Here is a 27,177-nt window from a genome sequence, read left to right on the forward strand (position 1 = left end):
AACATGGTACAAGCAGTCTCCTAACATGGTACAAGCAGTCTCCAAACATGGGTACAACCAGTCTCCTAACATGGTACAAGCAGTCTCCTAACATGCTACAAGCAGTCTCCTAACATGAGTACAAACAGTCTCCTAACATGGGTACAAGCAGTATCCAAACATGGGTAAAAGCAGTCTCCTAACATGGTACAAGCAGTCTCCTAACATGTTACAAGCAGTCTCCTAACATGGTACAAGCAGTCTCCTAACATGGTACAAGCAGTATCCAAACATGGGTACAACCAGTCTCCTAACATGGTACAAGCAGTCTCCTAACATGGGTACAAGCAGTATCCAAACATGGGTACAAGCAGTATCCAAACATGGGTACAAGCAGTCTCCTAACATGGGTACAAGCAGTATCCAAACATGGGTACAAGCAGTCTCCTAACATGGTACAAGCAGTCTCCTAACATGGGTACAAGCAGTATCCAAACATGGTACAAGCAGTCTCCTAACATGGTACAAGCAGTATCCAAACATGGGTACAAGCAGTCTCCTAACATGGGTACAAGCAGTCTCCTAACATGGGTACAAGCAGTCTCCTAACATGGTACAAGCAGTATCCAAACATGGGTACAAGCAGTCTCCTAACATGGGTACAAGCAGTCTCCTAACATGGGTACAAGCAGTCTCCTAACATGGTACAAGCAGTCTCCTAACATGGGTACAAGCAGTATCCAAACATGGTACAAGCAGTCTCCTAACATGGGTACAAGCAGTATCCAAACATGGTACAAGCAGTCTCCTAACATGGTACAAGCAGTATCCAAACATGGGTACAAGCAGTCTCCTAACATGGGTACAAGCAGTCTCCTAACATGGGTACAAGCAGTCTCCTAACATGGTACAAGCAGTCTCCTAACATGGGTACAAGCAGTATCCAAACATGGGGTACAAGCAGTCTCCTAACATGGTACAAGCAGTCTCTTAACATGATACAAGCAGTCTCCTAACATGGGTACAAGCAGTATCCAAACATGGGTACAAGCAGTCTCCTAACATGGTACAAGCAGTCTCCTAACATGGGTACAAGCAGTATCCAAACATGGTACAAGCAGTCTCCTAACATGGTACAAGCAGTCTCCTAACATGGTACAAGCAGTCTCCTAACATGGTACAAGCAGTCTCCTAACATGGGTACAAGCAGTCTCCTAACATGGGTACAAGCAGTATCCAAACATGGGTACAAGCAGTCTCCTAACATGGGTACAAGCAGTATCCAAACATGGTACAAGCAGTCTCCTAACATGGGTACAAGCAGTCTCCTAACATGGTACAAGCAGTCTCCTAACATGGTACAAGCAGTCTCCTAACATGGTACAAGCAGTCTCCTAACATGGTACAAGCAGTATCCAAACATGGGTACAAGCAGTCTCCTAACATGGGTACAAGCAGTCTCCTAACATGGGTACAAGCAGTCTCCTAACATGGTACAAGCAGTCTCCTAACATGGGTACAAGCAGTATCCAAACATGGTACAAGCAGTCTCCTAACATGGGTACAAGCAGTATCCAAACATGGTACAAGCAGTCTCCTAACATGGTACAAGCAGTATCCAAACATGGGTACAAGCAGTCTCCTAACATGGGTACAAGCAGTCTCCTAACATGGGTACAAGCAGTCTCCTAACATGGTACAAGCAGTCTCCTAACATGGGTACAAGCAGTATCCAAACATGGGTACAAGCAGTCTCCTAACATGGTACAAGCAGTCTCTTAACATGATACAAGCAGTCTCCTAACATGGGTACAAGCAGTATCCAAACATGGGTACAAGCAGTCTACTAACATGGTACAAGCAGTCTCCTAACATGGGTACAAGCAGTATCCAAACATGGTACAAGCAGTCTCCTAACATGGTACAAGCAGTCTCCTAACATGGTACAAGCAGTCTCCTAACATGGTACAAGCAGTCTCCTAACATGGTACAAGCAGTCTCCTAACATGGGTACAAGCAGTATCCAAACATGGTACAAGCAGTCTCCTAACATGGGTACAAGCAGTCTCCTAACATGGTACAAGCAGTCTCCTAACATGGGTACAAGCAGTCTCCCCTAAGATGGGTCAGATGTAGTCCAAGTTCACTGTGGTCAGCAATAATCCCTCCATTAAGTTGAGGTAGATCAGGTGCTGTATCTCCACATTCCTACACTATCAATGTGTCATGCTGACACCTACCTTACCCATGTGTCACGCTGACACCTATCCTGTTCATGTGTTTTGCTGATGCCTAGCCTGTCCATGTGTCATGCTGACACCTACCCTGCCCATGTGTCATATTGACACCTATCCTGTCCATGTATCATGCTGACACCTACCCTGTCCATGTGTCACACTGACACCTATCCTGTCCATGTGTCATGCTGATGCCTACCTTGCCCATGTGTTATGCTGACACCCACCCTGCCCATGTGTCATGCTGACACCTATCCTGTCCATGTATCATGCTGACACCTACCCTGCCCATGTGATACGCTGACACCTAGCCTGTCCATGTGTCATGCTGATGCCGAGCCTGTCCATGTGTCATACTGATGTGTTACGCTGACACCTATCCTGTCCATGTATCATGCAGACACCTACCCTGTCTATGTGTCATGCTGATGCCTAGCCTGTCCATGTAACACAAGGACACCTACCCTGTCCATGTGTCATGCTAACACCTACACTTTCAATGTGTTACAAAGACACCTACCCTGTCAACATTGTTGACTTTGTGCACCCTGGCCAGGAGGTCCTTCAAGGAGTTGACGGTGGCTAACAACGTCTCACGTTCTCTTTCCCAGGCTTGTCGTACGGCATCAATATCAATGTCACCCCTCAGATGGTCATGTGACATGTGTCGCTGAAGGAACTGGAGTTCGGACAGAGTCAGCACATGGACACCCTTTTTGTGTAGCCTGCTCAACAGGACCTGAAACAACATCCACGTGTACAGTGTTGTTGACATCTACCTCTGCACAGTATGACAGCAGCCATCAACCAGTCAGAGTGTTACCTTCAAGTTCATTATGTTGTCTTACACACAGAACATCATCCTACCTGTAGTTTAGTGGATATAGCACCAGGTGGAGCTGCGTCGATGCTGGCGGTGTCGGTGATGCTGGTAGTATCCGAGTCTTCTCCACCCGGTCCGTCCAGCTGCTCCATGAGACGGTTGTCCATCAGTTCCGTCTGCTGGATGTCAGAGATCAGACTCTGCCTCAGTTCAGTCACGGACGCATCTTCTCGCACTGGAAGGTAACAATATTCTACATTAGGACAGCAGTGGAAATCATACTTCTCTGAATAACAGACACCTCATTCAAAATAACTTGTAGTCATTTCTTGTGTTGTGTTCGATATACCTTTTCCAAGCAACACATCCCTTATCTCCCTCTCGTATCCATCGATTTCTCCTCCATCTCCAGTCCTACTTCACCCACGCATCAAACATCCCCCCATCAAACTCTCCTACACTCCACACCATACTGCCTTCCGCCTACTCACCAATGCCCTCATCTCGAACCAGATCCATCTCCTGCTTGTGTTCAGCTATCAGCCTGTTGATCTCCGTCTTGTGTTGTTTCTCCAGGTCCTGCCTCTGCTCTGCGAGGACGGCCTGCATCTTGCGGTCATGGAGCTGGCGGAGCTGCTTGATCTCATCCTCGTGTCGGAGCTGCAGCGTGGTGAGCTGCGACTCGGCGTCCATCTTGAGTCGCTCCTGGACGTCCCGGATGTGGTTCTTGTGTTCCTCGGACAGCTCCTCTCTCAGCTCCATCACTTTCTGCAGGAGAGAAAACAAGTTTAACAAGTGATGCATGATTTGTCAACAACAAAGGGTATGGTGCTGACAAATCTATTAACACATTCAGGGTTTCTGGGAGAAATGGTGCAACTCAGGACAGTGAACTGCACCACCCGAGACTACTGCACCGCCTGAGACTACTGCACCACCCGAGACTACTGCACCACCAGAGACCCGAGACTACTGCACCGCCCGAGTGTACTGCACCCCCCGAGACTACTGCACCACCCGAGACTACTGCACCACCCGAGACTACTGCACCACCCGAGACTACTGCACCACCCGAGACTACTGCACCGCCCGAGTGTACTGCACCACCCGAGACTACTGCACCACCTGAGTGTACTGCACCACCCGAGACTACTGCACCACCCGAGACTACTGCACCACCCAAGACTACTGCACCACCTTAGACTACTGCACCATCCTAGACTACTGCACCGCCCGAGACTACTGCACCACCCGAGATGACTGCACCACCTGCATCCAAGTATGAAGAGGATACAGAAAGTTCTCATTAACCCACTTCCATCACTATTCCAGGGTGGGATGGTCGGGACACCAAGGTTCAGCTGTTTCACACACAACATCCATGTGGTCACTCAATCAGCACAGGTTCCTGTGAGTAAGTACACCTTTATCTGGTTGTTTGCAACATTCAAGCAATATCTCAGTGGGGAACGCCAGAAAGGCTTCAAGCAATTAGACAAACTCTTTGATCACCAGGGTACCCTTGGCCACTGGTCAGGGCATCATCAAAGAGTGCTACTTCATATGTCAAACAGATCCTGACAGAAAACTAAAATAGCAACATTCTTTCCTTTTTACTTTCCCTGAGAAATTCTACAGCTTCTTACTTTAACAAAATCTCTTGATGACATAGAAGCCGTTGTCTTAAATAGTTCAAGCTCTTCTTTCAGTTGGGCTACCTCCCGCCGAAGATTACGAGCATCTTCCCCAAGTCTCAGAGGTGATTGGTCATCCTCTGTAGCACTGCCCTCTGGTGTTCGGTCAAGGAAGTCACCGCTGTGATGAATTTCTGCAAGTGCCGATTTGGCTTTCCGTAGTTCGTGTCTCAGATGACGTATTTGTTGCTCACTTTCAGGAGGAGTTGCCTCCCTTGCACTGGAATACCGCTGAGACTCGGAAGCACGGACGGCATGAATCTCAGTATCCCTTAGAAGGAGAGTTTCATTTAATTCATCGATTTCAGCTTGCAGCAGTTGGTTCTTCTTATCACGTTCCTGATTGTTAAAGAAGAAATAAGATTTACATAAGAAAGACATAACACTTGATATTAGATACTTGCATGCTTGGCTACTGAATATTTGAACACCCAATATTAGATCTTTCTACTCCATGCCAGAGATGTACACATTAAAACACTCTTTCAGTAAGAGACTGTTTCAGTGAGGGACTTAATGCCTGTTTCAGTGAGGGACTTAATGACTGTTTCAGTGAGGGACTTAATGACTGTTTCAGTGAGGGACTTAATGACTGTTTCAGTGAGGGACTTAATGCCTGTTTCAGCGAGGGACTTAATGCCTGTTTCAGTGAGGGACTTAATGCCTGTTTCAGTGAGGGACTTAATGACTGTTTCAGTGAGGGACTTAATGCCTGTTTCAGTGAGGGACTTAATGCCTGTTTCAGTGAGGGACTTAATGCCTCTTTCAGTGAGGGACTTAATGACTGTTTCAGTGAGGGACTTAATGCCTGTTTCAGTGAGGGACTTAATGACTGTTTCAGTGAGGGACTTAATGCCTGTTTCAGTGAGGGACTTAATGCCTGTTTCAGTGAGGGACTTAATGACTGTTTCAGTGAGGGACTGTTTCAGTGAGGGACTTAATGACTGTTTCAGTGAGGGACTTAATGACTGTTTGAGTGAGGGACTTAATGCCGGTTTCAGTGAGGGACTTAATGACTGTTTCAGTGAGGGACTTAATGCCTGTTTCAGTGAGGGACTTAATGCCTCTTTCAGTGAGGGACTTAATGACTGTTTCAGTGAGGGACTTAATGACTGTTTCAGTGAGGGACTTAATGACTGTTTCCGTGAGGGACTGTTTCAGTGAGGGACTTAATGACTGTTTCAGTGAGGGACTTAATGCCTGTTTCAGTGAGGGACTTAATGCCTGTTTCAGTGAGGGACTTAATGACTGTTTCAGTGAGGGACTTAATGACTGTTTCAGTGAGGGACTTAATGACTGTTTCAGTGAGGGACTGTTTCAGTGAGGGACTGTTTGAGGGACTGACTGTTTCAGTGAGGGACTTAATGACTGTTTCAGTGAGGGACTTAATGACTGTTTCAGTGAGGGACTTAATGCCTGTTTCAGTGAGGGACTTAATGCCTCTTTCAGTGAGGGACTTAATGACTGTTTCAGTGAGGGACTTAATGCCTGTTTCAGTGAGGGACTTAATGACTGTTTCAGTGAGGGACTTAATGACTGTTTCAGTGAGGGACTGTTTCAGTGAGGGACTTAATGACTGTTTCAGTGAGGGACTTAATGCCTGTTTCAGTGAGGGACTTAATGCCTGTTTCAGTGAGGGACTTAATGACTGTTTCAGTGAGGGACTTAATGACTGTTTCAGTGAGGGACTTAATGACTGTTTCAGTGAGGGACTGTTTCAGTGAGGGACTGTTTCAGTGAGGGACTTAATGACTGTTTCAGTGAGGGACTTAATGACTGTTTCAGTGAGGGACTTAATGACTGTTTCAGTGAGGGCTAAAATGCCTGTTTCAGTGGGGGGACTTATTGCCTGTTGAGTGGGGGACTTAATGCCTGTTTCAGTGAGGGACTTAATGCCTGTTTCAGTGAGGGACTTAATGACTGTTTCAGTGAGGGACTTAATGCCTGTTTCAGTGAGGGACTTAATGACTGTTTCAGTGAGGGACTTAATGACTGTTTCAGTGAGGGACTTAATGACTGTTTCAGTGAGGGACTTAATGCCTGTTTCAGTGAGGGACTTAATGCCTGTTTCAGTGAGGGACTTAATGACTGTTTCAGTGAGGGACTTAATGACTGTTTCAGTGAGGGACTGTTTCAGTGAGGGACTTAATGACTGTTTTAGTGAGGGACTTAATGACTGTTTCAGTGAGGGACTTAATGCCTGTTTCAGTGAGGGACTTAATGCCTGTTTCCAGTGAGGGACTTAATGCCTGTTTCAGTGAGGGACTTAATGCCTGTTTCAGTGAGGGACTTAATGACTGTTTCAGTGAGGGACTTAATGCCTCTTTCAGTGAGGGACTTAATGACTGTTTCAGTGAGGGACTTAATGACTGTTTCAGTGAGGACTTAATGCCTGTTTCAGTGAGGGACTTAATGACTGTTTCAGTGAGGGACTTAATGACTGTTTCAGTGAGGGACTTAATGACTGTTTCAGTGAGGGACTTAATGCCTGTTTCAGTGAGGGACTTAATGCCTGTTTCAGTGAGGGACTTAAACTGTTTCAGTGAGGGACTTAATGACTGTTTCAGTGAGGGACTTAATGCCTGTTTCAGTGAGGGACTTAATGACTGTTTCAGTGAGGGACTTAATGACTGTTTCAGTGAGGGACTTAATGACTGTTTCAGTGAGGGACTTAATGACTGTTTCAGTGAGGGACTTAATGACTGTTTCAGTGAGGGACTTAATGACTGTTTCAGTGAGGGACTTAATGCCTGTTTCAGTGGGGGACTTAATGCCTGTTTCAGTGAGGGACTTAATGCCTGTTTCAGTGAGGGACTTAATGCCTGTTTCAGTGAGGGACTTAATGACTGTTTCAGTGAGGGACTTAATGCCTGTTTCAGTGAGGGACTTAATGACTGTTTCAGTGAGGGACTTAATGACTGTTTCAGTGAGGGACTTAATGACTGTTTCAGTGAGGGACTTAATGCCTGTTTGAGTGAGGGACTTAATGCCTGTTTCAGTGAGGGACTTAATGACTGTTTCAGTGAGGGACTTAATGACTGTTTCAGTGAGGGACTGTTTCAGTGAGGGACTTAATGACTGTTTTAGTGAGGGACTTAATGACTGTTTCAGTGAGGGACTTAATGCCTGTTTCAGTGAGGGACTTAATGACTGTTTCAGTGAGGGACTTAATGCCTGTTTCAGTGAGGGACTTAATGCCTGTTTCAGTGAGGGACTTAATGACTGTTTCAGTGAGGGACTTAATGCCTCTTTCAGTGAGGGACTTAATGACTGTTTCAGTGAGGGACTTAATGACTGTTTCAGTGAGGGACTTAATGCCTGTTTCAGTGAGGGACTTAATGACTGTTTCAGTGAGGGACTTAATGACTGTTTCAGTGAGGGACTTAATGACTGTTTCAGTGGGGGACTTAATGCCTGTTTCAGTGGGGGACTTAATGCCTGTTTCAGTGAGGGACTTAATGACTGTTTCAGTGAGGGACTTAATGACTGTTTCAGTGAGGGACTGTTTCAGTGAGGGACTTAATGCCTGTTTCAGTGAGGGACTTAATGACTGTTTCAGTGAGGGACTTAATGCCTGTTTGAGCAGCATCTCAGAGGGAGGAGAGTGCAGGGAGATCATGGACCAAGAGACTTACCACCTCGGTGAAACCTACATGCATGGGTGTGTGTATATATCTGACTTGCAGAAATGATACTATATACTGAATGATGTATGACTTCTGGAAATGATAAGTTCTTCAGTGTCTGTAACAATGATTCAGGGCTAATCCTTACCCCTTCATCTTCCTAGCTGCTTGACTGACAGGATACTAAATAACCCCATACTTGATACAGTACATACTGGAGAATACTTGAAGTAGGAGACATTAAGTACTTGGTACTGACCTGAATCTCTTGCTGCAGTGATGTTATCAGTGTTTTCACGTCTCCCTCCCCTCGGTCCTGGGACAACCATTGCTCCAGCTGTCTACGAACCACCGACAACTCCTTGTTCTTGGAGCTGAGTTCCTGCTTCTGTTGTCGCACAAGACTCTCCACCTCATGTAAACGTGACCTGAAAAACATGAGGTATATATGGTGAGGTGAGGTAGGGTGAGGTGAGGTGGGGTGAGTTCCTGCTTCTGTTGTCGCACAAGACTCTCCACCTCGTGTAAATGTGACCTGAAAAACATGAGGTATATATGGTGAGGTGAGGTAGGGTGAGGTGAGGTGGGGTGGGGTGAGGTGAGGTGGGTGAGTTCCTGCTTCTGTTGTCGCACAAGACTCTCCACCTCGTGTAAACATGATCTGATAAACAGAAGGTATATATAGTGAGGTGGGGTGAGGTGAGGTGAGGTGGGTGAGTTCCTGCTTCTGTTGACGCAAAAGACTCCACCTCACGTAAACGTGACCTGATAAACAGGAGGTATATATGGTGAGGTGAGGTGAGGTGGGGTGAGGTGAGGTGACACATCAAGATTAACGTCATATTGTCACATACCCCATGTGTGTGTGCTAGTTGTGACTAATGATGGTTTTGTAGTGTGCTACTGAGATACCAGCCTGTAGTTTGGACACCGTATAGACAATCTATGTGTTATTTCACTTACAAACAGGAAAGGACAACATCCTCTCACACAATTCCTCAAGTAGATCCTCATACACAAATCACTGTAATAATTGTGAACAGAATAATTCAAAATCATAGTGAATGAAGGACTTTGCCTTTATGCCTTCTCTACTAGTATTCCAGCAAAGATTCAAACCAGGACTCCAGCATGACTGCATTAACCACAGGGCCATCTCATCACATGTTTCAATATAACAGATGACACGACACAATCCTAATGCAAATTTTCATATTTTCAAAACATGCAAAATCAGAAAAGCAGGATGTAAGACAAGAAAAATATTTATGAATTTCAGAGACGTATAATGGAATTGAGCAACTCGTGGATGATTACCTGAATAGATGACTTTCCCGTCTCCAGTTATTCAATGCCGGTTCCGACTCCGATCGAGTCATCAACTGATGATCCTCATCCAAGTCCAATGGCAGAGAGCTTGACAGCTGATCTCGCTGTGTATTGGTCAGTTCAAATGACGTCTGCTTCAGCTTCTCCTCTGTCTCGCGCAAGTCCTTCAGTGCCTTCTCATGTTCTGATTCAACAGTCCGAAGCTGAGATGACTTGACCTCCAGCTCCTCTTCTGTTGCTGTTAGAGCCGTGGAAAGACGCTCGAGATCCTCGTCTTTTTCACGTAACTCTAGCGAGAGTTCATACACTTCCTGTTGCGTGTCCTCTAGGGCTCGGTTCACTTCCTCTTGTGACTGGCTGCTGGTGTCATGCCGAGGCTGTGGAAGTTGAAATACTAACTTATTGCTTATCACACAACCATATTTTAGACTGAGTTGGATATGAACCATGGTTATTATTGTTTGTGGGAAGTTGGTGTCATTCAAAAGCTCTATGGTAATGTTCACATCATGTTTAGATGCATAATACCCAACAAAAGTTGTTTATAAAATTTCTTTTTGCCATTTCTTACTAAAAATGTGGAGTCAAGGGTATTTTCAGAATCATTTAATTAACAGCCAGCATAAGTGGTTTATCACTAAATTAATTAATTAAATTAATTAATTAATTAAATCAGAAAATTAAGCTAGCAGAAAACTAATTGTGTGAATGATTTGAACCTAACTTGGAATTTCTACGAGATACCGATATCAACTATAAAGCGTCTTTGCCAATATTGCAGTTTAATTCCTATTAAACTTTCCTAACAGCATGCAACAGTACACAAAACACAACTCAAGCTATTAGCCATAACATAATTCAGATGTCTGAACATTCTTAAAGAACATTAAGTGATATACAGGCTGCGTGGCCTTGCTCATTCCAAAAGAAAAGAATTGGTCATTCCCTTAACTCAGTGGCAAATGGCTGACAGATTACATGAGACAACAAGCAATCCTTGGTTCATAGACATCCAGAAACATTAGAGTGATCTCCCCTGAACATGGGGAGACTGACATGGAATTTACACACACAAGAACACCAAAACGGTGACATGTTGTATGTTTAAATGCACAATGATAATATCATTCTTAGCTCATGTTGATACCAGATGAATTAGCAGATTCTATAAAAACTGCCATACAACAAGATACTCAATATGTTATGACATAACACATTTTTCAGCAGTATTTGATGTGGATTAAAATACACAATCAGCAAAATGGCACCAGACTAGAATGATAACCTGAATCTTTGTCAAACAAAATACATCTTATCTGCAAGCTGCACCCACTCTAGCCATCACCTGTAGGATCATCCAACCCCCTGCCCCTCCCTAGCCTACTCCTTCAGCCTCACACCCCACCCCACCCACCCCCGACCCACTGCTCATCCATCATCAACACAGAGAGGACCACAAAGTCAACCAAAATTATCTGGGCTAAAAGTTAACTCAATCAGAACCTTCAGTTTCACACAACTTTGAACAGATACCTGAAATAACCTAAAAAACAGACATTTAGCACACAGACAACAACCTAACTCCACACAAACTGGTGAAGTGAAAACATTCCAATATTGATACACTGGACACTGGTCCAGGGACAGCCGACTGTGACAGCCGACCGGTCTCTGATACACCACAGCCTCAGTGGCTGCTGCAACTCTCCAGCAATGTCTGGCTGACCTAGAATGTGGATGTTCTGTCTCCTGGCCAGCTATTTATATACACTGCCTCTGAATCACACCTCACTGTAAAGCAGCAGTGAGCAGAATGCCATCACTCCCTCATTATAACACATGTGAAATGTCAAATGTGATGAGGAAAATATTCCCATATAACTGATCAAATTGCCAGTTGAATTTTGAAAATGAAATCAAATATTTGAATATTTGAAATAACGAAATGAGGTTGGTGTAATATTATTAGATAGTGTTATCATGAAATATTCATGTAAAAGATTAATTAAAAAACAAATGTTGATAATAGTCTAGACTGACTGACTGACTGAGTTTAGTTTTACGCCGCTTTTAGCAATATTCCAGCAATATCACGGCGGGTGACACCAGAAATGGGCTTCACACTTTGTGCCCATGTGGGGAATCGAACCCGGGTCTTCGGCATGACGAGCCAACGCTTTAACCACTAGGCTACCCCACCGCCCCGATAATAGTCTCGAAATAGTTATGTAACATTTTTAAGACATAATAATTTAACCATCACATTTAGCACGGTAAGCATTTGATGTCTATTCCACAATGTTATATATCTGTCAGGAAGTACTAACTAAGATCACAGACCATTCACTAGTGTGTTACTATAACATCAACTTGGAGGAGCAGGCCTATTAATCTCCTGCCAATGATGCCCAACATCGTCAACATCGCCAACAAGTCAAGGTATCAGTATTTGGTTCTCCTTCCATGGAAAAGATACATAGCAGTGTTTTCCTAGGGAGGTAACTTTGAAAAATAAACAACTTATCACAGACAGGAGCAGGTGTTTGACTTGTCACCCACAGAGCCAGCATCTATTTCACTGACATGTCCTGCCATGATATTGCAGGAATATTGCCAAAAATGGCGTAAAACTAAACTGACTCACTCACTCAATCATTCACCCACTCCCACTCACCCACCCACCCACCCACCTACAACCTGCTATCACGATACATCACGATACTAAAATTTAAGACAAGATGATATATTGCCAAAGCATTGTGCACTGATGCTGCGATACGAATCACGATATATGGTTTTTACTTGACAGATATCGCCATTCGGCAATATTCAAATCTAAACATCAATGTATCGTGGCCCATTTGAAGTATCGTATCGGGATATACGACAATGTAAAGCTTTGTGTCAATTCACTGTATCGGCGGCCCATGGATCGATGCATCGATGCGTATCGATGAACCGTCACACCACTACCACCCACTCACCCACCCATCCATTCATTCACCCACCCACATGTGTTCCTCTTGATGACATCTCACGACAGTAAAGTCAAGACCACCACATGCATCTCAATCCATATTCCCATTTCCCATTAAACCATTTACATATTTTTTCCAAATAATTTACATATTTTTTTCCAAATAACACCTAACAAATATTTAGGCTTCATTTTGTAAAACATTACATATGAAATATAACCTGAACCTGAGACTACTGTCTACCTTACCATCAGGACAACAACTGTTGCAGGACAATGTCAGACCATGGGAGTTAATATGGTCATAGCAACATAACTGTGGTGTCAAACTGTGCTCAGTCCATCACTTCAATCTTCTGTCAGCAGATAAGTAGGACTTAGCCAGAAGAAGCTGGGGTTGATAGTATGAGCCCCACAACTTTGGGACATAGCAACAAGTCACCTTGCATCACCAGATGTTCTAAGTTAGCCAAACAAAGCCATGCTGGTGACCTACCCTAAGTCAGGGTATATTTCCAGAAAGAGATATTAGCACTTCACATGTCATAAGCCTGTTTCACCATAGGAATTACAATCATCTCAGCACTAAGATTGCTCTGAGAGTTTCAGTTCCCAGACAATCAACCTTCAAGACTCAGGACAGCATCCTCAACAGTGTGATACTCTTTGAATATATTTAAAAAAAATCAAATCTGTCTTACCTGTCCCTTATCAAAGAGAGCCTTGAGTTGTTCGTCTCTCTCGGCCAGCTGCACCAGTGTCTGCTCCAAACTCGTCTCTGCAGCCAGGAGCTTCTCCTTGTTCTTGTCCAACTCAGCAGAGATCTCCCTCACCTTCTGCTGAGTCTCGGCAAGGACTCCCATGTCCGGCTGACTCTCCTGGATCTGGTGGATCTTGAGGATCTCCTCCTCTAACTTCCCAGCCTCCTCCCTCATCTGTTGTTTCAGGTCCTCGTACTTGGCCTCCAGCTCTTCAATCCTCAGGTCCTTCACCTGGATCTGCTGCTGTAGGATGGTCAGACCTTCTGTCTCCAGCTGCTGCTTCAGTTCTGTACACTGAGATTCCAGTTCTGTCATCCTCTGTTCCTTTTCCTCAATCTCCTTCTGAAGGTCTCTCAATTGTCCACTTTCCTCTGAATCAATCTGTCTTGAACTTGTGTCTGTTTCCTTATCTTTGAGTTCTTGTTTCAGTTTTGCAATGAGTTCTTCCTTCTCTGATAGTTCATTTTTATCATAATCCAAATTTTCCAAATATTCTTGCTTTTCTTCCAGCTTTGTTTCTAGATCTATGACAGTCTGTTCCAGCATGATCTTATCAGTAAGAAGTTGGTCATAGAGTTCTGTCTTCTCACTCAACTGTTTCCTGAGATCTGACTTCGCTGGAGTAGCTTCAGAATTCTCTAGACTCAAACTCGCCAACAATTGTTCTTTCTCTTGTAGAGATTCTTCAAGTTCACTTATCTTCATATTCAACTCTTCCACAATATACCTGGTTTCATTGGCACTGTCCACATCACCTTCAATGCTGCAATCTCTTTCAGAAGGGACACCTTCAACATCATCAGCAAGAGTAACAACAATTGCATCTTCTTCCACAGCCTCACCACCATCAATCCCAGAAGCATCTCTCCCTCTCAGTCTTGACTCAAGGTCTTCAACCTTCAGTCTCAGTTCTTGAACTTGTCCTTCTTCAATGCTCTTCTTCTCCTCCTCCAACTCAGCAATCCTACTCTGAAGTCTCTCCACCTGTCCAGCTTCCTCCCGACCTGCTTGCTGCTCCTCAATCCAGTCCTCTTTCTCCTGGAGTTTGCCCCGAGCATCATTCAGCTCCTTCTGCTGCTCGCTCAGTCTTTCTTTCAGCTCCTCCACTTCAGCTCGAACATTGTCCAGCTTCTCTTCTTTCTGGGAGAGTTCTTCCTGGAGCTGACTAATGCTGACCGAGCTAGACTCCTTCTCCTGATCATCTTCATGGCTGAATTCTGCAGACTGACTCTCTAGCTTCTGTTGAAGAAGTCTGAACTCTTCCTCTAAGTTCTGTTTGGCAAGCCGCACTTCATCAAGAGTTACTTCACTGTCAGCTAGCTGTTGACGAACTGTGGACAGCTCAGCACCCAGGGTATCCTGTTTAAAAAGAAGAAATCTCGGTAATAAACTGAGACAAATTTGCATACATCTAATGTAATTGACACAGTCATAAATTCAAGACTGCCTGATTTTAAGGATCATAAGACTTGCTAGAGTAGGCCAACAATTAATTGTTATGAAGAACCCAAAGAGTCAAGAATATTCAAGTCATGTCAAACATGAGCATATCCTGAGTTACCCGGAACTGATGTTCAGATGTGTGTTACCCGTAACTGATGTTCAGACGTGTGTTACCCGTAACTGATGTTCAGACGTGTGTTACCTGTAACTGATGTTCAGACGCGCGTAACTGATGTTACGTGTGTTACCTGTAACTGATGTTCAGACGTGTGTTACCTGTAACTGATGTTCAAACGTGTGTTACCCGTAACTGATGTTCAGACGTGTGTTACCTGTAACTGATGTTCAGACGTGTGTTACCTGTAACTGATGTTCAGACGTGTGTTACCCGTAACTGATGTTCAGGCGTTACCTGTAACTGATGTTCAGACATGTGTCACCTGTTGATGTTTACCCGTAACTGATGTTCAGACGTGTGTTACCCGTAACTGATGTTCAGGCGTGTTTTACCTGTAACTGATGTTCAGACGTGTGTTACCCGTGAACTGATGTTCAGACGACATGTTTTACCTGTAACTGATGTTCAGACATGTGTTACCTGTAACTGATGTTCAGACGTGTGTTTTTACCCGTAACTGATGTTCAGACGTGTTTTACCGTAACTGATGTTCACGTGTTTTACCCGTAACTGATGTTCAGAGGTTACCCGTAACTGATGTTACCCGTGAACTGATGTTCAGACGCAGGTTACCCGTAACTGATGTTCAGACGTGTGTTACCCGTAACTGATGTTCAGACGTGTGTTACCCGTAACTGATGTTCAGACGTGTTTTACTGATGTTCAGACGATGTGAACCCGTAACTGATGTTCAGACGGTTTTACCCTGTAACTGATGTTCAGACGGTTTTGTGTTCTGATGTTCGTGTAACTGATGTTTCCGTAACTGATGTTCAGACGTGTGTTACCCGTAACTGATGTTCAGTTTTACGATGTTCTGATGTTCATACCGTAACCGATGTCAGTGTTACCCGTAACTGATGTTCAGACGTGTTTTACCTGTAACTGATGTTCAGACGATGTGTTACCCGTAACTGATGTTCAGACGTGTGTTACCCGTAACTGATGTTCAGACGTGTTTTACCCGTAACTGATGTTCAGACGTGTGTTACCGTAACTATGTTGATGTTCAGTAACGATGTTTTACCCTGTAACTGATGTTCAGACCCGTGTAACTGATGTTTACGTGTGTTACCCGTAACTGATGTTCAGACGTGTGTTACCCGTAACTGATGTTCAGACGTGTGTTACCCGTAACTGATGTTCAGACGTGTGTTACCCGTAACTGATGTTCAGACGTGTTTTACCCGTAACTGATGTTCAGACGTGTGTTACCCGTAACTGATGTTCAGACGTGTTTTACCCGTAACTGATGTTCAGACGTGTGTTACCGTAACTGATGTTCAGACGTGTGTTACCCGTAACTGATGTTCAGACGTAACTGTTTTTAACTGATGTTCAGACGTGTGTGTAACTGATGTTCAGACGTGTGTTACCTGTAACTGATGTTCAGATGTGTGTTACCTGTAACTGATGTTCAGACCCGTGTTTTACCCGATGTTTTACGTGTGTTTGTAACTGATGTTCAGATGTGTGTTACCTGTAACTGATGTTCAGACGTGTTTTACCTGTAACTGATGTTCAGACGTGTTTTACCATAACTGATGTTCAGACGTGTGTTACCTGTAACTGATGTTCAGACGTGTTTTACCTGTAACTGATGTTCAGACGTGCTTTACCTGTAACTGATGTTCAGACGTGTGTTACCTGTAACTGATGTTCAGACGTGTGTTACCCGTAACTGATGTTCAGACGTGTGTTACCCGTAACTGATGTTCAGACGTGTTTTACCTGTAACTGATGTTCAGACGTGTGTTACCCGTAACTGATGTTCAGACGTGTTTTACCTGTAACTCAAGTTTCTCGTTCAGGACATACAGCTCCTCCTCCTTCTCCTCGATGATGTTCACCTTTGCCTGGATTGTCTTCCTGAGACTCACAAGCTCAGCCTCATATTTATCCTGAAAAACACACAACCATATTCTCTAATATTTGACACTGCAACGCCAATTTTTAGTCTAAAAAAAGCAATCACACCACATGGACACAGGTTTTGTTTCAGGAATTTAGCCTTATTCCTTCAAAATAGCTCAGATTTGATTTTCATAAACCTTTTCTATTTTCATTTAAACAGGTTGTAGTGTAAGAAGTACCCGGAGAGACATATGAACCCGCTCATGGACACAAATAATCTTAACTTGAGGTGGGTCAGTGAGTATAGTTTTACGCCACTTTTAGCAACATTCCAGCATAAGATTTTTCTGCAGATCCACTCATTTCCGGGATTTACATATTAATTTGAGTCATTGTTTTGCATCGGCATAATACTGCATTAACATTTTTAGGGGAGCCAATGGCACTTGTTATAATTTTCATCCAAAATTGAAATCAGCTGTATTCCAGCATGACAAGCAGATGCTTTAACCACTCGGCCACCCCACCACCCCACAGGACAATCAACAAGTCCTGTTTGTATATTATATGTCAATGTGGGTTAGTAAACACTTCTACAAAGCGTACCTGTAAATCAGAGGTGGCTCCCTCTGGTGGTACGTGAGACTCAGTCAGCTCTCGTGTGAGTGTCTCGATCTCTCTCTCCTTCTCTTCCAGCATGGACTGAACAGTGTCGAAGTCCTTCTGTAGCTCAGTCTGAAAGTGTCATGTTGCACACATGCATCGGTCTGTTTATTATTATTGAGCAAGTAGATAGCATTACAACTATAAAATACAAAGAATTTTCATTAATCCAAAACATTTTAGAAATCATTTAGGCCAACTTTTAAATATGTCGAGAGATATGGAGAAGCAGAAACAAACTCATAATGTTCTGAGAAGGTAGGACATAAAACATTAACATACATTTAAAAATCACAGTAAGATAAAGTCGTGGGTGTCAAACCGACAGTGAGACTGGCAGATGAAGAACATGGAGGGCCATGACACAGCAATAACATCAGTGTGGTAACTGTAAACTCGTGGGGCAAGCAAAGGGCAATGTCATATCAAGTTAGAGACGTCTTGTCACCAGAAGGCAAGTACAATTTAAAAAGTGGTATACACTGATAAAAAAAAAGCTGGCAGAAGCGATGCTGCACAGTTTTGCACACTATAAATATAATACAGCATTAGGCTTAATGAACTGAGCATACCTATAATACACTATACCAGCCGATAAATCAGTGTGCCCTGAGTTAAATTCTCAACCCCCTGGGGAGTATACCACCCAGTCTGCGAGTCATTAGCTGGACTGGCTTCATGTCCTGATCTACTACTGCTGCGACCTAATTAGGTGTACAAGCAGGCTACAGAATACATGGGATTATTCCAAGCAAAGCTTCAGTCTACTTAACACTGCAAGGTACTGAAACAAGAGACACATGTCAGAGCATGTCAAATCTGTTGATTGACATTTTAGAAGTTGATGAATAATAAGAAAGGTACAATCAGAGGTTCAAAAATCTCATCGCCCGATGCCCGGGACAAGTCAGTTTTCATTTCGGGCAATCAAATAATGGTATCTTACTTGTCCGTGGGCTACTAGATAATTTCCACTTATGGTTTCAAACCGCAAATAAACTTGGATTTAATTTCATATCTGCTCAAAATGTAGCTATTACATTTCGCAATGATAATAAAGTAGAGTTATCTTTCTTTGCTATTTATCACTTTTCAATAAATAGTCCAGTAAACATTAACATCAAATACCATGTTCATTTCTTATTTCATAATTACATCATCATAATTATGTCATAAAATCAGGGCAAGTGGAAAATTAGTCAGGACAAGTTACTTTCTTAAAGTCACTTGCCCTGTGGCAAGTGACTTTTTTTTTTACAAATTGAACCCCTGACAATACTTTTATGGATTCAAAGAAATGCCTATGAATTTACTTTTCTGATTATTATCTAATGCAATATCATTATCTGACCTACAACAACATCTGTCAAATATTTCTGAAGCTATTCCTGTTTCACACAAAAACAAACTTACTCCAAACTTTAATTGAACACCAAAAACAACTGCCTATGAACTTTACAGTACATCAAGCCCATTTTCTCCATACATTGTACTCAAACATTACCAAGTGGTCCATACACACAAAGGGGAAACAGACAATTTAACGTTTTCCAGAAAGTATGTACATTGATATATCTCTCAGTGTTTTGATACAGATTCTGGCTGGGATTTCATTCAGATTCAAACACAGCCACAACGAAGTCTCCCTCCCTCCAGACTGTGAAGACCTGATAATGGCTGCCTGATGACCATTCCTTGAGTTAGTGAGCTCCATCTGACAGATTCATCTTGGAATCAACCAGGATGCCAAACATCATGCCATACAAACATTTACTCTTTCTAACAAAACTGACTTCTTCAGACACTTGTAACCAAGGTACTACCTTTACACTAGTGTTGAATGAGTCAACTTCATATCTTCCAAATGCTCTCACTCTCTGGACATACCTTCCCAGAATAGGAATCATAATTTACAGATCATTCTTAAAAATCATGAAATAACAGATTCAATTTATGCAACATACCTCACAAGATCTTAACTTTCTAACTTCCCAAGTTGAACGAAAAAATTGCCAAGGAATACTCCAAGAGGCCATCCTCAGACAGAAACAGTGTCGACATGCAGACAGTTGGCAGAGAGAACCAGACAGTGAGGGGTAGAAGAAGAGTGGCTACAGAGATTGACCAGTAGATGACCAAACAACCCCCTGGGGGGCACCTTGCATGCGGTGCTAGCTACAGGCTTGCTACACATCTACACAGAGGCCAAGCTTCTCTCAGCTGGAGGGATCTCAGATATATCATCAGGTAATAAATATACGTCAGCAATTCAGCTGAATTTGGGTCATATCACTTGAAAATATCGTTTATTCATCAGACTGAAGACTACCTAGACTAAATGAATCTCAACCTCATACTTGACTTCATATGTACCTAGTTTCAAACTTTACTCTAGTAAGTACTAGTAATAAATTTATGGACTGAAATATGAAGGAAACTTTGCCAATGATTTGTGTGATATTTATCACTACACATATCATCAATATCCTGCACCATATCAGAAACAACTTTAAAATCCATTGTTTTTTTTGGGGGGGGGTTTCAAAAATATTTTTTGTGCAAATAACATAATATTTCTATACTTTATGTCAAAGGGTTTAATAATTTTATTTTTATGGAAATAAAACTATTCATTTTTTTCAGTTTTATTGAGTTTATGTATGGTGATTTCTGACATTCTCCAGACACATCTAACGCTTTCAAAGAGAAGCACTGAGCACCTGAAAGCAGTGGTGAAAGTGAAAGCTCTATGTAGAAAATAATCCCAACCCTAGATGTACATACTTCCTTAACATCTGTGAGGATATATACTTGTACTTAACACTGCACTACACTGACAGAGACCACTGATTGGCTACATCTGGCTTGTACATTGCATGTCTATTTCCCTGCCTGTGATATGTACACCATGGTGATAATCACTGTAGCACACAGCTGTTGTATAACCAGCTGATACAACACAGGCTGGGGGGCTACACACAGATTAATGGTGGTTCTATCTGTGTGTAACAGTGTGTTAATGTGATGGGGCTTGAAGTAATTATACAGTCATGAATGGTAATTCCTGTAATTGCATTGAATAATATCTCATAGCTTCACAAACATGCTGTTTCATTGTATAAACATACCTTTCATGAAATGTTTCCAAAGTGTATAACCAAAGCTCTATTTTCAATATTTACGATCACTGTATTGGACCCTTCACGGTTTATTTACTTAGATCTTAAGTTGATATGAATATACGGAAACTTAGTATTTGAGCAACATACATTTGAACTATTTATGTTTCATATTTCTTCAGTATCAATGTCTGTATGAGACTCAAGTTCTGTCACTTATACACTTTGTCATGTTATAATTCCTCATAAATCCCTGACTGAAACAAACATCTACTCATATTCTTGCACCAGATATGAACTAACTGCTTTTCTTTGTCTAACAACTAATCAAGTATAATAAATCATCTTCAAATATTCTGTAAACTTCTTTAAAAAAAACAATAAAACATTCGGATACCAGAATGAGATCCATTCATGAGATACAAATACTCACAAGTTTCTCATCTACTATTTATTTCTTATTTACTATTTAAAGAACACAACCTATTCTTCCATATTACTATTTCACTATTCAATCTGTCAGTGCATGATGACAGATCACCTACAATATTAATCTGTCAGTGCATGATGACAGATTACCTACAATATCAGTCTGTCAGTGCATGATGACAGATCACCTACAATATCAATCTGTCAGTGCATGATGACAGATCACCTACAATATCAATCTGTCAGTGCATGATGACAGATTACCTACAATATCATGAAAGAATCGGGTGTACTTTGACTTTTTTTCAGTAGTTTATTTTTCCATGATTCAAGAATCCTCTAACTATTCCCCTGCCAAATACCCCTATTGCTTGACCTACCAACATAGTTGTGTCAGGGACAAATCTCCTCTGAAGCTTGCAAAACAAAAGGACATAAATTAAAAGTCTGTTTATTTCTATTTCAAGATTTTGTTTATAAATAACCTCAATTCAACACTCTATTTATTTTTGCACTCCTATCCCTGGACAAACTGAACAGAATTTGTCATCCTAAAACTGAACCAGCAACTTCTAAAGGTTCAACCTACCAACATGCAGGAGGTGACCCTAGTTCTACTGTCACTGATGATCAAACAGGGAATACAACAGCATGTCACTTAACTCACAGCATGGCCACTTAGCATCAGAGCAAGCCAGAGTAGTGTACGTCTTAGACATTTACCGCTTCAGTGAATTCTACAAGCAAGGCCACATAGTGCTCACTGACCAGGAAATCATATTGGAGAAATTTGAGATTCAAACTACAATTTGAGTATGTTGTAGGGGAGGCATCTCTGTGCAGCCAATTGCAATGCAGTAGGGGGCTTGGTCACCTGAGACCCAATCATAATCTGGAGAAAGCGGTTAGAGACTAACAGTGACATAACCCTGTTGGACAAGCTGATCTATAGTTTCTGTGGAAGGACATCCCTCCAGCAGTGTCACTATGCCCTACAGTGGAAGAAAGGACAGACATCCACATAGACACCAGTACCTGGAAGCCGCTAAGGGACTTGATCTCATCCTGGAATGCATCCACTTGGACGTTCACCTGCTCCAGAGCAAGCTGCTTGTGATCCCGTTCCTCTTGAAGGTGGAGCAGCTCTGACTCCAGCTCACTGAGATGAGCTGCCAGGGTCTCCCTCGCTTCATTTGCCTCTATCAGGGCAGCCTGAACTTCCTCAAGCTGTCTCTGCAATTCTTCACTGTTCTTGTCACTTTTAAGGTTAGGTTCTGCCTCTATCAAGGGTTCTGGAACCTCCTCCTGAGCTTTGGGAGCTTCCTCCATTTGTGTCTGCTGATCAGTGTCTGGTTTCAGCTGTAACTTCTCATTAGCATCATTCAAAGCTTGCTGAACCTCCTCAAGCTTCTGTTCATGTTCTCTGTCCTGAGCAACAATCTTTTCTACAGCTTCTTGCAAAGAAACTCTGGTTTCTTCCAGCTCTTTCTGAAGCACAGATATCTTCTCACTGTGCTCAGCATGTACCTTGTCCAGAGCATCTTTCAGAGATTGCTGACTTTCCTCAACTGTCTGTTGAAGTTCAATGTCCTGAGTTGCAAGCTTCTCTTCAGCTGCTTTTAATGAAATGTGGGCCTCTTTAAGTTCTTTCCTCAGTTCATCAACATCACCCTTGTCTGTTATTTTTTCTTCAGCTTCCCTCAAAGCCTCCTTTGATTCCTTCAAGTCTTTCAGGAGTTCACTATTCTGAGCACTAATGTGTTCCAAAGCCTCCTGCGCCTTCTGCAGTTCTGTCTGCAGCTCATCAATCTGTGCATGGGCTGTAAGTTGGTCCTGAGCCTCCTTGAGAGCAAGGTGGGCTTGTTTCAGTTCCCTCTGGAGAATCTCCACCTGGTCCTTCTCCTGAGACTCCTCTACTTGGTCCTCAGGACTCTTGTCCTGGTTCCCATGGGAATCCATCAGAGCTGTCTGAGCTGATTCCAGTTCTTTCTCAAGCTTCTTCACTTTTTCCTCCATTTCACTCTTCAAACTGATTTTCTCTGCTTCAATTTCTGTGAGAGCTAACTGTGAAGTTTCAAGTTCCTTCCTCAGATCGGACATTTCATCCTCTTTCTGAGCTATGGTTTCCTCTAATTCCTGCTGGAAGTTGGTCTGAAATCAAGTCAGTTGTGGACCAGAATATACCTCTAACTGAAATGTTATTCAATAGCAAAAACTTTCATTTAGATCTCCTTCCTTATCTCTTATTCCTAAACTCCTTTGACAAAAGTGATGACTAAACATTTCATACTTTTTAACTGTGTATTCACTGTTTGAGGCAAATATCTGCCAACATCCATTTCTAAAACCAAGCTTAACCAAACACCCAAAGGGGAGACAATTATAAAATAAACCATTAAAGACTAGGTTTACCCACACACCAAACTATACTGTGAATATTCTATGCTGAATTAGAACAAGCAACCACCACCACAGCCACAGAGGAAAGTCTCACCTTCTCCGTGAAGGACGACTCCAGTAGACTTCTGTCCGCATCTGTCAGGGACACGTCTCCGAAGAACTGACTGCCTCGGTTGGCTGATGACAGTCTCTCCTGCAACTCGGCAATTGTGTCATACTTCTGGCGTAACTCTTCTCGAAGTAGTTCCATTTCATCATTCTGAATGAAAGTTGATTAACGAAATTATATAATTCAACCAAACTTGCCATGATTAACAATAAAAATCAATAGAAGTCTGTCACTCTAAGAGAAGGATTTCTGAGGACTCTTCTTGATTATTACCTTCACAACAAACCAAGATCCCAATAGTTAATCAACACAGATATTGCTCTGATCAAACCAACTGCAAAGAATGAGGTTATTGCCTTCTTTTCCCATTTTCTCTCCCTACAGAAGCCTGTATTTCTATCTTGGTTCTCCATCCCTGTACCCACTTCTCACTCCTTCCCTCCCACACAACCTGCAGCTAGGACATCTTTCACCTAATCACCCACCTCTCGGACACTGTCATCAATAATGGAGGTCGCCTCCAGCGCCATCTGAAGCTGACCGATCTGCTCCGATAAGTCATCGATCTCCCGGTTCTTCTCGTCCAGTAGGTCTTGTGCCAAACGTGGCAGTCCAATCTCGACTGAATCCTCCTGGTGGCCAAGGAGCTTCTCCACCTCCGCCTGCACACAGTGAGTGAGTGAGTCACTGAATCTGAGTTAACCTATGTTATGGCTTTCCACATTAGGAGAACATACCTCCTCTGTCCCTTCAAACTAGTGAATGTTTTAAGTAACTAACAAGTGCCGAGCATTTACGGTTATAAATACCACAGACATACCTTGAGATGAGCATTCTCCTCCCTGGCCTTGGTTGCTGGGTCTGCAGTGGGGTGTGGGGTGCTCTCGTCAAGCTCAGCCCGGAGTCGCTGGACTTCTGTCTCCTTCTCCTGTAGCTTCTGCTTCAGTCCATCCTTCTGCTCTTGAAGGCTGCTCACCTGCATCATCATCATCATCATCATCATCATCATCATCATCATCATCATCATCATCATCATCAGCATCATCATCATCATCACCACCATCACCATAGAGTACATACAGTTTACTATACACCTAACACACCAGTACACATCCTGATCACATCATTACACTGCAGTAACGTATCACATCAATACACATCCCATCTGTACACATCCCATCACACCGGTACAGATCACATCGTTAATCTCCCCCTCCACCCACCTCCTCCTCCTTCATCTCCAGTGACTCTCTCTCCACCGCCAGCCTCTCCCTCAACTGTGACGTGTGCGATGCCGTGGGTGCCTCTCCTCCGTAGTGTCGCATGTCGTCCAGCTGGTTCCTGAGCGCCGAGATCTGCAGGAGCTGCTGGCTCACCTGCTGCTGGAGGACATCCTTCTCCAGGACAAGTTCCTGCAGGCAGACAGAACCAGTTTCACACAGTATATCAGTTATATTGATGTGTGTTAGGATCATTCTATAGATCAACTTCTGCAGTCTAGAACATTAGTCAGTCAGCTAACAGAGCCTTATATCACAGCAGCATATCAGAACATCCCTCGGTGCAAGGTGTTTCACATTGGCATCACACAACTTATATTATTCTATCTATATATTATATTATATCACTACTGGAGATACTTGTAGTGGGGAATCCATCTGGACCTATGACATAGTTTATCCATGTGATTAATATTAACTGCCTCACTGGCATGGCAAGCATATTGTTCCATTATTTGGCTATGTACCTCAACCACATCTCATACATGTGGGCCAAAGGGTAATCATTGTCCTGACATCTCATTACACTCACAAAAACATCTTTCAAACAACATCAAGCTTAGGTACATTACCAATCTCAGATAAAATGCATAAACATTTTACCTCTTGAGTCTTCTTCGACTTCTCCAGTTCTTCCTCCAGGGTGATCTGTCTCCTGAGTGGACTGCGCCGGTCCGGAGACATCACGGCAGGTTTAGGGAGAGGCTGCTCGGCGGTTGAGTTGAGTGAGCTGTCGGACGTTTCATCTGTCACCGTCCGCAACGACAACTGGTTCTCCAGTCTCACAATTTTCTATAAACATCAAGAGTGATGTTAGTGTGTGATAAAACATGTATCTACATCATACCAATCAACGTTTAATGGTAACATGTTTATCAGAGACACCTCTATCAATGTTGAGCATGTATGTGACACAGCTCTATCACAGCACTCTGTCACTGAATCACTCTGAGGCTCACAGCTGGATAAGGATCCACAAAAGTAGATTACTGAAGCAAAGAACCTGAGGGTGTTTTCACTGCAATCTGTGTGTGATGGTATACATAATATCCAAAGACAAGAGGGTGAGATAATATTTGTCATCCATCATCAGACACTATGTTAAAAACAATGAATTATTTCAAAATTACACAAGCACATGATACCTTTCATAGGTACAGACAATCCCAGCTAAACCTAAAGCCATTCTATCAATACGTGATCAGATATGGTTTCCTGGTACTGGATAATAACTGAGTATTCATTCAAAATTATCTTCAAGATGAGGACCCACCTGCTTCAGCTCATGCTCCAAGGCAGCTCTCTCATCCACCTCCTTCTCAAGCTGGGTCACCCACTCCTTCAGTTCAGAGGCTGTCAGCTCCTTGTCCTGAAGAACCAGACGTAATCTGCGCGTCTGCTCATCTAGCTCCCCTTCCACAGCCAGACGGTCCTGAAGCTGCTCAGACAAGTCCTGCACCTGCAACACAGAGCTTCAGTCAGACACTACACACCTCTCATCAGACACCTTACAGCTTCGTCCAGACACCATACACCTTCGTCCAGACACTACACACCTCTGATCAGACACCTTACAGCTTCAGCCAGACACCACACACCTCTGGTCAAACACTACACACCTCTGGTCAAACACCTCACAACTTCGTCCAGACACCTCACAGCTTCGTCCAGACACCACACACCTCTGGTCAGACACCTCACACCTCTGGTCAAACACCTCACAGCTTCAGTCAGACACTACACACCTCTGATCAGACACCTTACAGCTTCGTCCAGACATCTCACACCTCTGGTCAAACACCTCACAGATTTGTCCAGACACCACACACCCCTGGTCAGACACCTCACAGCTTCAGCCAGGCAGCACACAACTCTGGTCAAACACATCACACAGTCCAAAGAGACTGAATTGTCAAGACGTGAGAGATGGCGATGTACAGGTCCGTACCTCCCTACGCAGCCTGCCCTGGGCACTCTTCTTCTTGTCGTGGTCCTGCAGCATGTCCTGGAGCCGCTCCACCTCGCGCTGGTACTCCTCGCGCTCCTGTTCCCGCTCCCCAGACTGTTCCTGTACACAAAGTGTTCACCATCAGGGAGAAACCAAGCTAGAATATGTCCACAGCACAACAATGTTAACTGTCAGAGACTGAAATCTCCCTACCTACAACTTGAGTGGACGAGCAACATTAAAGATTATTGCACTTGATTATTACCATGGATATATAGTCACGTAGCTTGTACTCGTCTGAACTTATGGTGGTTTTATGTAGCTGGAC

General features: G+C 43.2%; 1 protein-coding gene across 4 annotated transcripts in view; it reads right to left on the reverse strand.

Moving 5' to 3' along the window:
* Positions 1-27,177, reverse strand: part of LOC124281674 (A-kinase anchor protein 9-like) — a 146,936-nt gene that overhangs the window by 13,314 nt on the left and 106,445 nt on the right. For 3 of the 4 annotated variants that reach the window (XM_046717612.1, XM_046717611.1, XM_046717610.1), the window contains 17 exons: positions 26,850-26,969; positions 26,175-26,360; positions 25,505-25,693; positions 24,845-25,033; positions 24,442-24,597; positions 24,107-24,283; positions 23,607-23,771; positions 22,148-23,263; positions 17,508-17,636; positions 16,835-16,948; positions 13,367-14,785; positions 9,677-10,065; positions 8,619-8,787; positions 4,686-5,072; positions 3,531-3,807; positions 3,084-3,274; positions 2,737-2,955 (listed from right to left, as the gene is read on the reverse strand). In XM_046717612.1, coding sequence (XP_046573568.1) covers positions 2,737-2,955; positions 3,084-3,274; positions 3,531-3,807; positions 4,686-5,072; positions 8,619-8,787; positions 9,677-10,065; positions 13,367-14,785; positions 16,835-16,948; positions 17,508-17,636; positions 22,148-23,263; positions 23,607-23,771; positions 24,107-24,283; positions 24,442-24,597; positions 24,845-25,033; positions 25,505-25,693; positions 26,175-26,360; positions 26,850-26,969 — 5,592 coding nt within the window. The remainder of the gene's footprint in view (positions 1-2,736; positions 2,956-3,083; positions 3,275-3,530; positions 3,808-4,685; positions 5,073-8,618; positions 8,788-9,676; positions 10,066-13,366; positions 14,786-16,834; positions 16,949-17,507; positions 17,637-22,147; positions 23,264-23,606; positions 23,772-24,106; positions 24,284-24,441; positions 24,598-24,844; positions 25,034-25,504; positions 25,694-26,174; positions 26,361-26,849; positions 26,970-27,177) is intronic. The other variant, XM_046717613.1, reaches the window with a different exon arrangement.

This window comes from Haliotis rubra, unplaced genomic scaffold, assembly GCF_003918875.1.
Source record: "Haliotis rubra isolate DU_JTF1 unplaced genomic scaffold, ASM391887v1 Scf288, whole genome shotgun sequence".
NCBI lineage: Eukaryota > Metazoa > Mollusca > Gastropoda > Lepetellida > Haliotidae > Haliotis > Haliotis rubra.